The sequence below is a fragment of the Phyllobates terribilis genome, unplaced genomic scaffold (assembly GCF_046119375.1).
Source record: "Phyllobates terribilis strain yellow unplaced genomic scaffold, ASM4611937v1 Scaffold_13__5_contigs__length_258822181, whole genome shotgun sequence".
Lineage (NCBI taxonomy): Eukaryota > Metazoa > Chordata > Amphibia > Anura > Dendrobatidae > Phyllobates > Phyllobates terribilis.
Genome location: NW_027362773.1, coordinates 172379355 through 172393166, shown reverse-complemented (window position 1 = coordinate 172393166; position 13812 = coordinate 172379355). Strand labels below are relative to the sequence as shown.

General features: G+C 54.9%; 1 protein-coding gene across 5 annotated transcripts in view; it reads right to left on the bottom strand.

Moving 5' to 3' along the window:
* Positions 1-13812, bottom strand: part of LOC141174236 (tubby protein homolog) — a 500281-nt gene that overhangs the window by 70433 nt on the left and 416036 nt on the right. For all 5 annotated transcript variants that reach the window (XM_073659070.1, XM_073659067.1, XM_073659066.1 and 2 more), the window contains 4 exons: positions 13607-13728; positions 13207-13398; positions 9855-9967; positions 9670-9784 (listed from right to left, as the gene is read on the bottom strand). In XM_073659070.1, coding sequence (XP_073515171.1) covers positions 9670-9784; positions 9855-9967; positions 13207-13398; positions 13607-13728 — 542 coding nt within the window. The remainder of the gene's footprint in view (positions 1-9669; positions 9785-9854; positions 9968-13206; positions 13399-13606; positions 13729-13812) is intronic.

The window sequence follows — 13812 nt, the reverse complement described above, 5'->3', positions numbered from 1 at the left end:
TAACACTGCTTAGGGTACAACATGCCTCCTCCATATGGCACTGTATAGTGACACTGCTTAGGATACAATATGGATGCTCCTTATGGCACTGTATAGTGACACTGCTTAGGGTACAATATGGCTCCTCCATACGGCACAGTATAGTGACACTGCTTAGAGTACAATATGGCTCCTCCTTATGGCACTGTATAGTAACACTGCTTAGGGTACAACATGCCTCCTCCATATGGCACTGTATAGTGACATTGCTTAGGGTACAACATGGCTCCTCCACACAGCACTGTATAGTGAGACTGCTTAGGGTACAATATGGATGCTCCTTATGGCACTGTATAGTGACACTGCTTAGGGTACAATATGGCTCCTCCATACAGCACTGTATAGTGACACTGCTTAGAGTACAATATGGCTCCTCCATACAGCACTGCATAGTGACACTGCTTAGGGTACAATATGCCTCCTCCATACAGCACTGTATAGTAACACTGCTTAGGGTACAATATGGCTCCTCCTTATGGCACTGTATAGTGACACTGCTTAGGGTACAATATGGCTCCTCCTTATGGCACTGTATAGTACACTGCTTAGGGTACAATATGGCTCCTCCTTATGGCACTGTATAGTGACACTGCTTAGGGTACAATATCGCTCCTCCATACAGCACTGTATAGTGACACTGCTTAGAGTACAATATGTCTCCTCCTTATGACACTGTATAGTGACACTGCTTAGGGTACAATATGGCTCCTCCATATGGTACTGTATAGTGACACTGCTTAGGGTACAATATGGCTCCTACATACGGCACTGTATATTGACACTGCTTAGGGTACAATATGGCTCCTCTTTATGGCACTGTATAGTGACTCTGCTTAGGGTACAATATGCCTCCTCCATATGGCACTGTATAGTGACACTGCTTAGAGTACAATATGGCTCCTCCTTATGGCACTGTATAGTGACACTGCTTAGGGTACAATATGGTTCCTCCTTATGGCACTGTATAGTGACACTGCTTAGGGTACAATATGGCTCCTCCTTATGGCACTGTATAGTGACACTGCTTAGGGTACAATATGCCTCCTCCATATGGCACTGTATAGTGACACTGCTTAGAGTACAATATGGCTCCTCCTTATGGCACTGTATAGTGACACTGCTTATGGTACAACATGGCTCCTCCTTATGGCACTGTATAGTGACACTGCTTAGGGTACAATATGGCTCCTCCGTACAGCACTGTATAGTGACACTGCTTAGGGTACAATATGCCTCCTCCATACAGCACTGTATAGTGACACTGCTTAGGGTACAATATGCCTCCTCCATATGGCACTGAATAGTGACACTGCTTAGGGTACAATATGGCTCCTCCATATACCACTGCATAGTGACACTGCTTAGAGTACAATATGCCTCCTCCATATGGCACTGTATAGTGACACTGCTTAGGGTACAGTATGGCTCCTCCTTATGGCACTGTATAGTGACACTGCTTAGGGTACAATATGGCTCCTCCATACAGCACTGTATAGTGACACTGCTTAGGGTACAATATGACTCCTCCTTATGGCACTGTATAGTGACATTGCTTAGGGTACAATATGGTTCCTCCTTATGGCCCTGTATAGTGACACTGCTTAGGGTACAATATGACTCCTCCTTATGGCACTGTATAGTGACATTGCTTAGGGTACAATATGGCTCATCCTTATGGCACTGTATAGTGACACTGCTTAGGGTACAATATGGCTCCTCCATACAGCACTGTATAGTGACACTGCTTATGGTACAATATGGCTCCTCCATATGGCACTGTATAGTGACACTGCTTAGGGTACAATATGGCTCCTCCTTATGGCACTGTATAGTGACATTGCTTAGGGTACAATATGGCTCCTCCTTATGGCACTGTATAGTGACACTGCTTAGGGTACAATATGGCTCCTCCATACAGCACTGTATAGTGACACTGCTTAGAGTACAATATGGCTTCTTCTTATGGCACTGTATATTGACACTGCTTAGGGTACAATATGGCTCCTCCTTATGGCACTGTATAGTGACACTGCTTAGGGTACAATATGGCTCCTCCGTACAGCACTGCATAGTGACACTGCTTAGGGTACAATATGGCTCCTCAATATGGCACTGTATAGTGACACTGCTTAGGGTACAATATGGCTCCTCCTGGAGGGGACTGAGCGTTTGTCCTCCAGCACTCGGCTCATTAGGTGGAGGGGACTGTGCGTGTGTGTCCTCCAGCACTCGGCTCATTAGGTGGATGGGACTGAGCGTGTGTGTCCTCCAGCACTCGGCTCATTAATTGGATGGGACTGAGCATGCGTGTCCTCCATCACTCAGCTCATTAGGTGGATGGGACTGAGTGTGTGTGTCTTTCAGCACTCGGCTCATTAGGTGGATGGGACTGAGCGTGTGTGTCCTCCAGCACTCGGCTCATTAGGTGGAGAGGACTAAGCGTGCGTGTCCTCTAGCACTCGGCTCATTAGGTGGGTGGGACTGAGCGTGTGTGTCCTCCAGCACTCGGATCATTAGGTGGAGGGGACTGAGCGTGTGTGTCCTCCAGCACTCGGCTCATTAGGTGGATGGGACTGAGCGTGTGTCCTCCAGCACTCGGCTCATTAGGTGGAGGGGACTGAACGTGTGTGTCCTCCAGCACTTGGCTCGTTAGGTGGAGGGGACTGAGCGTGTGTGTCCTCCAGCACTTGGCGCGTTAGATGGAGGGGACTGAGCGTGTGTGTCCTCCAGCACTCGATTCATTAGGAGTAGGGGACTGAGCATGTGTGTCCTCCAGCACTCGACTCATTAGGTGTAGGGGCCTGAGCGTCTGTGTCCTCCAGCACTCGGATCATTAGGTGGAGGGGACTGAGCGTGTGTCCTCCAGCACTTGGCTCATTAGGTGGAGGGGACTGAGCGTGTGTGTCCTCCAGCACTTGGCTCATTAGGTGGATGGGACTGAGCGTTTGTGTCCTCCAGCACTCGACTCATTAGGTGGAGAGGACTGAGCGTGCGTGTCCTCCAGCACTCGGCTCATTAGGTGGGTGGGACTGAGCGTGTGTGTCCTCCAGCACTTGGCTCGTTAGGTGGAGGGGACTGAGCGTGTGTGTCCTCCAGCACTTGGCACGTTAGGTGAATGGGACTGAGCGTGTGTCCTCCAGCACTCGGCTCATTAGGTGGATGGGACGGGGCGTGTGTGTCCTCCAGCACTCGACTCATTAGGTGTAGGGGACTGAGCGTGTGTGTACTCTAGCACTTGGCTCGTTAGGTGGAGGGGACTGAGTGTGTGTGTCCTCCAGCACTTAGCTCATTGGGTATAGGGGACTGAGCGTGTGTGTCCTCCAGCACTCGATTCATTAGGAGTAGGGGACTGAGCATGTGTGTCCTCCAGCACTCGACTCATTAGGTGTAGGGGCCTGAGCGTCTGTGTCCTCCAGCACTCGGATCATTAGGTGGAGGGGACTGAGCGTGTGTCCTCCAGCACTCGGCTCATTAGCTGGACGGGACTGAGAGTGTGTTCTCCAGCACTTGGCTCATTAGGTGGAGGGGAGAGAGCGTGTGTGTCCTCCAGCACTTGGCTCGTTAGGTGGAGGGGACTGAGCATGTGTGTCCTCCAGCACTCGGCTCATTAGCTGGAGGGGACTGAGAGTGTGTGTCCTCCAGCACTCGGCTCATTAGGTGGAGGGGACTGAGCGTGTGTACCCTCCAGCACTTGGCTCGTTAGGTGGAGGGGACTGAGCGTGTGTGTCCTCCAGCACTCGGCTCATTAGGTGGAGGTGACTGAGCGTGTGTGTCCTCCAGCACTCGGCTCATTAGGTATAGGTGACTGAGCATGTGTGTCATCCAGCACTCGGCTCATTAGGCGGAGGTGACTGAGCGTGTGTGTCCTCCAGCACTCGGCTCATTAGGTGGAGGGGACTGAGCATGTTTGTCCTCCAGCACTCGGCTCATTAGGTGGAGGGGACTGAGCGTGTGTGTCCTCCAGCACTTGGCTCGTTAGGTGGAGGGGACTGAGCGTGTGTGTCCTCTAGCACTCGGCTCATTAGGTGGATGGGACTGAGTGTGCGTGTCCTCCAGCACTCGGCTCATTAGGTGGAGAGGACTGAGCGTGCGTGTCCTCCAGCACTCGGCTCATTAGGTGGAGAGGACTGAGCGTGCGTGTCCTCCAGCACTCGGCTCATTAGGTGGATGGGACTGAGCAGGTGTGTCTTCCAGCACTTGGCTCGTTAGGTGGAGGGGACTGAGCGTGTGTGTCCTCCAGCACTCGGCTCATTAGCTAGAGGGGACTGAGCGTGTGTCCTCCAGCACTCGGCTCATTAGGTGGAGGGGACTGAGCGTGTGTGTCCTCCAGCACTTGGCTCGTTAGGTGGAGGGGACTGAGCGTGTGTGTCCTCCAGCACTCGGCTCATTAGGTGGATGGGACTGAGCGAGTGTGTCCTCCAGCACTCGGCTCATTAGGTGGATGGGACTGAGCGTGTGTGTCCTCCAGCACTCGGCTCATTAGGTGGACCGGACTGAGTGTGTGTGTCCTCCAGCACTCGGCTCATTAGGTGGATGGGACTGAGCGTGTGTGTCCTCGAGCACTCGGCTCATTAGGTGGATGGGACTAAGTGTGTGTGTCCTCCAGCCCTCGGCTAATTAGGTGGAGAGGACTGAGCGTGTGTGTCCTCCAGCACTCGGCTCATTAGGTGGAGGGGACTGAGCGTGTCTGTCCTCCAGCACTCAGTTCATTAGGTGGAGGGGACTGAGCGTGTGTGTTCTCCAGCACTCGGCTTATTAGGTGGAGGGGACTGAGTGTGTGTGTCCTCCAGCACTTGGCTTATTAGGTGGAGGGGACTGAGCGTGTGTGTCCTCCAGCATTCGGCTCATTAGGTGGAGGGGACTGAGTGTGTGTGTCCTCCAGCACTCGGCTCATTAGGTGGTGACTGAGCGTATGTGTCCTCCAGCACTCGGCTCATTAGGTGGAGGGGACTGAGCGTGTGTGTCCTCCAGCACTCGGCTCATTAGGTGGAGGGGACTGAGCGTGTGTGTCCTCCAGCACTCGGCTCATTAGGTGGAGGGGAATGAGCGTGTGTATCCTCCAGCACTCGGCTCATTAGGTGGAGGGGACTGAGCGTGTGTGTCCTCCAGCACTCGGCTCATTAGGTGGATGGGACTGAGCGTGTGTGTCCTCCAGCTCTCGGCTCATTAGGTGGATGGGACTGAGCGTGTGTGTCCTCCAGCTCTCGGCTCATTAGGTGGAGGGGACTGAGCGTGTGTGTTCTCCAGCTCTCGGCTCATTAGGTGGAGGGGACTGAGCGTATGTGTCCTTCAGCTCTCGGCTCATTAGGTGGATGGGACTGAGCGTGTGTGTCCTCCAGCTCTCGGCTCATTAGGTGGAGGGGACTGAGCGTGTGTGTTCTCCAGCACTCGGCTTATTAGGTGGAGGGGACTGAGTGTGTGTGTCCTCCAGCACTTGGCTTATTAGGTGGAGGGGACTGAGCGTGTGTGTCCTCCAGCATTCGGCTCATTAGGTGGAGGGGACTGAGTGTGTGTGTCCTCCAGCACTCGGCTCATTAGGTGGTGACTGAGCGTGTGTGTCCTCCAGCACTCGGCTCATTAGGTGGAGGGGACTGAGCGTGTGTGTCCTCCAGCACTCGGCTCATTAGGTGGAGGGGACTGAGCGTGTGCGTCCTCCAGCACTTGGCTCATTAGGTGGAGGGGACTGAGCGTATGTGTCCTCCAGCACTCGGCTCATTAGGTGGAGGGGACTGAGCGTGTGTGTCCTCCAGCACTTGGCTCATTAGGTGGAGGGGACTGAGCGTGTGTCTCCTCCAGCACTCGGCTCATTAGGTGGAGGGGACTGAGCGTGTGTGTCCTCCAGCACTCGGCTCATTAGGTGGAGGGGACTGAGCGTGTGTGTCCTCCAGCACTCTGCTCATTAGGTGGAGGGGAATGAGCGTGTGTATCCTCCAGCACTCGGCTCATTAGGTGGAGGGGACTGAGCGTGTGTGTCCTTCAGCACTCGGCTCATTAGGTGGATGGGACTGAGCGTGTGTGTCCTCCAGCTCTCGGCTCATTAGGTGGATGGGACTGAGCGTGTGTGTCCTCCAGCTCTCGGCTCATTAGGTGGAGGGGACTGAGCGTGTGTGTTCTCCAGCTCTCGGCTCATTAGGTGGAGGGGACTGAGCGTATGTGTCCTTCAGCTCTCGGCTCATTAGGTGGATGGGACTGAGCGTGTGTGTCCTCCAGCTCTCGGCTCATTAGGTGGAGGAGACTGAGCGTGTGTGTCCTCCAGCTCTCGGCTCATTAGGTGGATGGGACTGAGCGTGTGTGTCCTCCAGCTCTTGGCTCATTAGGTCGAGGGGACTGAGCGTGTGTGTTCTCCAGCACTCGGCTTATTAGGTGGAGGGGACTGAGTGTGTGTGTCCTCCAGCACTTGGCTTATTAGGTGGAGGGGACTGAGCGTGTGTGTCCTCCAGCATTCGGCTCATTAGGTGGAGGGGACTGAGTGTGTGTGTCCTCCAGCACTCGGCTCATTAGGTGGTGACTGAGCGTGTGTGTCCTCCAGCACTCGGCTCATTAGGTGGAGGGGACTGAGCGTGTGTGTCCTCCAGCACTCGGCTCATTAGGTGGAGGGGACTGAGCGTGTGCGTCCTCCAGCACTTGGCTCATTAGGTGGAGGGGACTGAGCGTATGTGTCCTCCAGCACTCGGCTCATTAGGTGGAGGGGACTGAGCGTGTGTGTCCTCCAGTACTTGGCTCATTAGGTGGAGGGGACTGAGCGTGTGTCTCCTCCAGCACTCGGCTCATTAGGTGGAGGGGACTGAGCGTGTGTGTCCTCCAGCACTCGGCTCATTAGGTGGAGGGGACTGAGCGTGTGTGTCCTCCAGCACTCGGCTCATTAGGTGGAGGGGACTGAGCGTGTGTGTCCTCCAGCACTCGGCTCATTAGGTGGAGGGGACTGAGCGTGTGTGTCCTCCAGCACTCGGCTCATTAGGTGGAGGGGACTGAGCGTGTGTGTCCTCCAGCACTCGGCTCATTAGGTGGAGGGGACTGAGCGTGTGTGTCCTCCAGCACTCGGCTCATTAGGTGGAGAGGACTGAGCGTGTGTCTCCTCCAGCACTCGGCTCATTAGGTGGAGGGGACTGAGCGTGTGTGTCCTCCAGCACTCGGCTCATTGGGTGGAGAGGACTGAGCGTGTGTGTCCTCCAGCACTCGGCTCATTAGGTGGAGAGGACTGAGCGTGTGTCTCCTCCAGCACTCGGCTCATTAGGTGGAGGGGACTGAGCGTGTGTGTCCTCCAGCACTCGGCTCATTGGGTGGAGAGGACTGAGCGTGTGTGTCCTCCAGCACTCGGCTCATTAGGTGGAGAGGACTGAGCGTGTGTCTCCTCCAGCACTCGGCTCATTAGGTGGAGGGGACTGAGCGTGTGTGTCCTCCAGCACTCGGCTCATTGGGTGGAGGGGACTGAGTGTGTGTGTCCTCCAGCACTCGGCTCATTAGGTGGAGGGGACTGAGCGTGTGTCTCCTCCAGCACTCGGCTCATTAGGTGGAGGGGACTGAGCGTGTGTGTCCTCCAGCACTCGGCTCATTAGGTGGAGAGGACTGAGCGTGTGTCTCCTCCAGCACTCGGCTCATTAGGTGGAGTGGACTGAGCGTGTGTGTCCTCCAGCACTCGGTTCATTAGGTGGAGAGGACTGAGTGTGTGTGTCCTCCAGCACTCGGCTCATTAGGTGGAGGGGACTGAGCGTGTGTCTCCTCCAGCACTCGGCTCATTAGGTGGAGGGGACTGAGCGTGTGTGTCCTCCAGCACTCGGCTCATTGGGTGGAGAGGACTGAGCGTGTGTGTCCTCCAGCACTCGGCTCATTAGGTGGAGAGGACTGAGCGTGTGTCTCCTCCAGCACTCGGCTCATTAGGTGGAGGGGACTGAGCGTGTGTGTCCTCCAGCACTCGGCTCATTGGGTGGAGGGGACTGAGTGTGTGTGTCCTCCAGCACTCGGCTCATTAGGTGGAGGGGACTGAGCGTGTGTCTCCTCCAGCACTCGGCTCATTAGGTGGAGGGGACTGAGCGTGTGTGTCCTCCAGCACTCGGCTCATTAGGTGGAGAGGACTGAGCGTGTGTCTCCTCCAGCACTCGGCTCATTAGGTGGAGTGGACTGAGCGTGTGTGTCCTCCAGCACTCGGTTCATTAGGTGGAGAGGACTGAGTGTGTGTGTCCTCCAGCACTCGGCTCATTAGGTGGAGGGGACTGAGCGTGTGTGTCCTCCAGCACTCGGCTCATTAGGTGGTGACTGAGCGTGTGTGTCCTCCAGCACTCGGCTCATTAGGTGGAGGGGACTGAGCGTGTGTGTCCTCCAGCACTCGGCTCATTAGGTGGAGGGGACTGAGCGTGTGCGTCCTCCAGCACTTGGCTCATTAGGTGGAGGGGACTGAGCGTATGTGTCCTCCAGCACTCGGCTCATTAGGTGGAGGGGACTGAGCGTGTGTGTCCTCCAGTACTTGGCTCATTAGGTGGAGGGGACTGAGCGTGTGTCTCCTCCAGCACTCGGCTCATTAGGTGGAGGGGACTGAGCGTGTGTGTCCTCCAGCACTCGGCTCATTAGGTGGAGGGGACTGAGCGTGTGTGTCCTCCAGCACTCGGCTCATTAGGTGGAGGGGACTGAGCGTGTGTGTCCTCCAGCACTCGGCTCATTAGGTGGAGGGGACTGAGCGTGTGTGTCCTCCAGCACTCGGCTCATTAGGTGGAGGGGACTGAGCGTGTGTGTCCTCCAGCACTCGGCTCATTAGGTGGAGGGGACTGAGCGTGTGTGTCCTCCAGCACTCGGCTCATTAGGTGGAGAGGACTGAGCGTGTGTCTCCTCCAGCACTCGGCTCATTAGGTGGAGGGGACTGAGCGTGTGTGTCCTCCAGCACTCGGCTCATTGGGTGGAGAGGACTGAGCGTGTGTGTCCTCCAGCACTCGGCTCATTAGGTGGAGAGGACTGAGCGTGTGTCTCCTCCAGCACTCGGCTCATTAGGTGGAGGGGACTGAGCGTGTGTGTCCTCCAGCACTCGGCTCATTGGGTGGAGAGGACTGAGCGTGTGTGTCCTCCAGCACTCGGCTCATTAGGTGGAGAGGACTGAGCGTGTGTCTCCTCCAGCACTCGGCTCATTAGGTGGAGGGGACTGAGCGTGTGTGTCCTCCAGCACTCGGCTCATTGGGTGGAGGGGACTGAGTGTGTGTGTCCTCCAGCACTCGGCTCATTAGGTGGAGGGGACTGAGCGTGTGTCTCCTCCAGCACTCGGCTCATTAGGTGGAGGGGACTGAGCGTGTGTGTCCTCCAGCACTCGGCTCATTAGGTGGAGAGGACTGAGCGTGTGTCTCCTCCAGCACTCGGCTCATTAGGTGGAGTGGACTGAGCGTGTGTGTCCTCCAGCACTCGGTTCATTAGGTGGAGAGGACTGAGTGTGTGTGTCCTCCAGCACTCGGCTCATTAGGTGGAGGGGACTGAGCGTGTGTGTCCTCCAGCACTCGGCTCATTAGGTGGAGGGGACTGAGCATGTGTGTCCTCCAGCACTCGGCTCATTAGGTGATGCATGTGCCCATTCACTGACAGTAAGCAGAGATCTTGACCATGGTACGGCCCGGAGTCTATCAGTGAGATACAGTCCCCGTTTCTGACACTCACATAGCAGATGGCAGCGAGTTCCTGCCTTAAGTTGCTGGCCTCCAGACTTGAGGACGTCTTCACCGGGTTCACCCCGTTATCGTAGACTGTGAATTTGGTGCCCATCAGGTTTGACCTGCAATGATCATGGGGTTACTGTCATCCATCTGACCCTTATCTGTGACACTGATCTGTAATATCGTTACCGGAGTTTGCCGATGAAACTCTCTCCTCCCCGCGACAAGTCGGTCGGATCTATGGAGATGAGATAATTCGAGGTTTTACTCTTCTTCCGTTTTCTTCCAGCCAATAGAAAAACCTAAAAACATTAAAGATCTCACAATGTAATCCTGAAATCGAGACTCATGGTCTGTGATTGTAAAGTGCCGCGGAATATGTTGGCGCTATAGAAATACAATGATTGTTAATTACTGAGGAAGGGGATGTGTGATCGCTGGAGTCTGCCCCCAGTGGCTGCAGCAGGTACACCGGCTTAATTAATTAATCCCCCAATGGCAGTCATCATTGTAAAGGGCAGTATCTGCAGGACTATTCTTAATAGACAGAATAAGCCCAATGTGAAGCTTCTATCTTGTACCTTTCTTGTTTATTTTCCATCCCTTCCTGCCCCTCGGTGTATCCAGCTTCACAGAGCTAAAAGGTCCTATTCTTATCTGCTAAAACTACATTTCCCAGCTGCACCCTGCTCCTCCTCAGTGCTGCAGATCCCTGTCCTGTCTGCTCCTCCTCAGTGCTGCAGATCCCTGTCCTGTCCTCAGTGCTGCATATCCCTGTCCTTTCCCCAGCACTGCAGATCCCTGCCCTGTCTGCTCCTCCTCAGCAATGCAGATCCCTGTCCTGTCTGCTCTTCCTCAGTGCTGCAGATCCTTATCCTGTCCTCAGTACTGCAGATCCCTATCCTGTCCTCAGTGCTGCAGATCCCTGTCCTGTCTGCTCCTCCTCAGTACTGCAGATCCCTATCCTGTCCTCAGTGCTGCAGATCCCTGCCCTGTCTGCTCCTCCTCAGTGCTGCAGATCCCTGTGCTGTCTGCTCTTCCTCAGTGCTGCAGATCCTTATCCTGTCCTCAGTACTGCAGATCCCTATCCTGTCCTCAGTGCTGCAGATCCCTGTCCTGTCTGCTCCTCCTCAGTACTGCAGATCCCTATCCTGTCCTCAGTGCTGCAGATCCCTGTCCTGTCTGCTCCTCCTCAGTGCTGCAGTTCCCTGTGCTGTCTGCTCCTCCTCAGCGCTGCAGATCCCTATCTTGTGCTCAGTGCTGCAGATCCCTGTCCTGTCTGCTCCTCCTCAGCGCTGCAGATCCCTGTGCTGTCTGCTCCTCCTCAGCGCTGCAGATCCCTATCCTGTCTGCTCCTACTCAGCGCTGCAGATCCCTGTCCTGTCTGCTCCTTCTCAGCGCTGCAGATCCCTGTCCTGTCTGCTCCTCCTCAGTCATGCAGACCCCTGTCCTGTCTGCTCCTCCTCAGCGCTGCAGATCCCTGTGCTGTCTGCTCCTCCTCAGTGCTGGAGATACCTATCCTGTCCTCAGTGCTGCAGATCCCTATCCTGTCCTCAGTGCTGCAGATCCCTATCCTGTCTGCTCCTCCTCAGCACTGCAGATCCCTGCCCTGTCTGCTCCTCCTCAGCACTGCAGATCCCTGTCCTGTCTGCTCCTCCTCAGTGCTGCAGATCCCTGTCCTGTCTGCTCCTCCTCAGCGCTGCAGATCCCTGTCCTGTCTGCTCCTTCTCAGCACTGCAGATCCCTGTCCTGTCTGCTCCTCCTCAGTGCTGCAGATCTCTGTCCTGTCTGCTCCTCCTCAGAGCTGCAGGCCCCTGTCTTGTCTGCTCCTCCTCAGTGCTGCAGATCCCTGTCCTGTCTGCTCCTCCTCAGCGCTGCAGATCCCTGTCCTGTCTGCTCCTTCTCAGCGCTGCAGATCCCTGTCCTGTCCGCTCCTCCTCAGTGCTGCAGATCTCTGTCCTGTCTGCTCCTCTTCAGAACTGCAGGCCCCTGTCTTGTCTGCTCCTCCTCAGCGCTGCAGATCCCTGTCCTGTCTGCTCCTTCTCAGCGCTGCAGATCCCTGTCCTGTCTGCTCCTCTTCAGTGCTGCAGGCCCTGTCCTGTCTGCTCCTCCTCAGTGCTGCAGGCCCCTGTCCTGTCTGCTCCTCCTCAGCGCTGCAGATCCCTGTCTTGTGTGCCCCTCCTCAGTGCTGCAGGCCCCTGTCCTGTCTGCTCCTCCTCAGTGCTGCAGGCCCCTGTGCTGCCTGCTCCTCCTCAGTGCTGCAGGCCCCTGTCCTGTCTGCTCCTCCTCAGTGCTGCAGGCCCCTGTGCTGCCTGCTCCTCCTCAGTGCTGCAGATCCCTGTCCTGTCTGCTCCTCCTCAGTGCTGCAGATCCCTGTCCTGTCTGCTCCTCCTCAGTGCTGCAGATCCCTGTCCTGTCTGCTCCTCCTCAGTGCTGCAGATCCCTGTCCTGTCTGCTCCTCCTCAGTGCTGCAGATCCCTGTCCTGTCTGCTCCTCCTCAGTGCTGCAGGCCCCTCCGGCTGCACTTTACTGTGCTTTCTGACTGAGATAACTCTATGTGGAGAGGAAAGAACAGAAAGGAAGGAAGGGATGAGAGAGAAAAAAAGAATGAAAGGCAGAGAAAGTATGAAAATTTATACAGAAGATGATTGAGGGAAAGAGAAGTTTTAGGGAAAGAGTTACTCTCCCCTACTGTCTCTTTCCCTCTCTCTTCTCTCTGTCCCTTTCCCTCTGTCATCTCTCTCGCTCTCTCTTTCACTCTCTTTTTCTTTAATTCCTCCCTTATTTCATTCTCTTTCTCTTCTCTCTGTCCTTCTCGCTTCCCTCTCTTTGTCTCTTCTGTCCTGTCTCTCCTCTTCTCTTCTATCTGTCCCTGTCCTACACTTTCCTGCATCTATAGCAGAGCTGAGCTGTGCATAGCAGAGCTGAGCTGTGCAGAGCTGAGCTGTGCTAGAACCCGGCTGTCAGGGCAATGAGGGTGCAACGAGGGTCTGAGGGATGTGTCATTACCCAGGGTCATTATGATCATCTGTTTTTCATTAATTAGACAGGGTCATTAGGGGCATCTGCAGCTGGTATCAGTGGGATCTTCAGAGCATTTGGCGGATTAATGAGGCTGCCATGAGAGTCTTCTACTACACATAGTGACGAGGTGATCTGTGCATGCTCGACCAATAGCATTGCAACTACTGGAGAAAGATCCAGTGACAACAGAGGTAGAGAGATCCGTGCGGGTGTGATTAGGGTGAGCGCTGCAGGTCAGCGCAGATTTACCAGTGATTACATGATATATTCTATATATACAGAATACTGACACCACATAATGGGATTTTGGGAATAACGTTTTAAGGCACCGGACTGATCAAACATTGCTTTACCTCCTCTGCTTCATTTACTAGCAGGGACAGTAGGATAATAGTGCAAGGAAGGATTCTTTACGGTAAGGGAATCACTCCTAATGTCGAGACCAGAATCTGTCTCTGATCACAATGATCCAACCTCATTTCCATGACAGATATTGGGAAGTTGATGTCATTTTGACCTTTTTACCGTCCTCCCGCTCCAGGTGCAGATAATAGGTGGGGTACATGCCCCGGTCCATGCCCTTCTTGTCTCTGGTAATCCTGCACTTGATGGTGACGCCCTGCGGAGCCGGCCGCATGGAGAACTCCTCCAGGTCTTCCACATCAATGGAGGGCTCGTTGGTGGCAGGGCTGGGGGCCGACGCCGTCTCCTGTGGGGGACACTGATCACTGATCTGAGAACTATCCCCTAATATCTCAGCCCCCCCAGATCTAGTAAGATTCTGATGGCCACCACTCTGCCCCCATAGGGCTTGTCAACGGCCTTCAGAAGATCACATAAACCTACATTGTCCTCCTGACCGTCTGGGAAGGATTCTCATCTGAGTGCAGCAGATGCCGTACATGGAATTTACTGACCTTATTGGATTTCTTGCTGGTGGCGGAGCCCGGTCTGGTGTTACTATTCAGCTGGGATGAGCTTGAACTGTCCTCGTCCTCCTCGTCCTCCTCTTCATCGAAGTTCATGCTGCTGGATATTCCTGGAGGTAAAATCAGAGACTGACCGATTACAACACGGGGACGGGCGCAGTGGCCGGCACTGACCCCCCGCCGCCGCCGCAGGG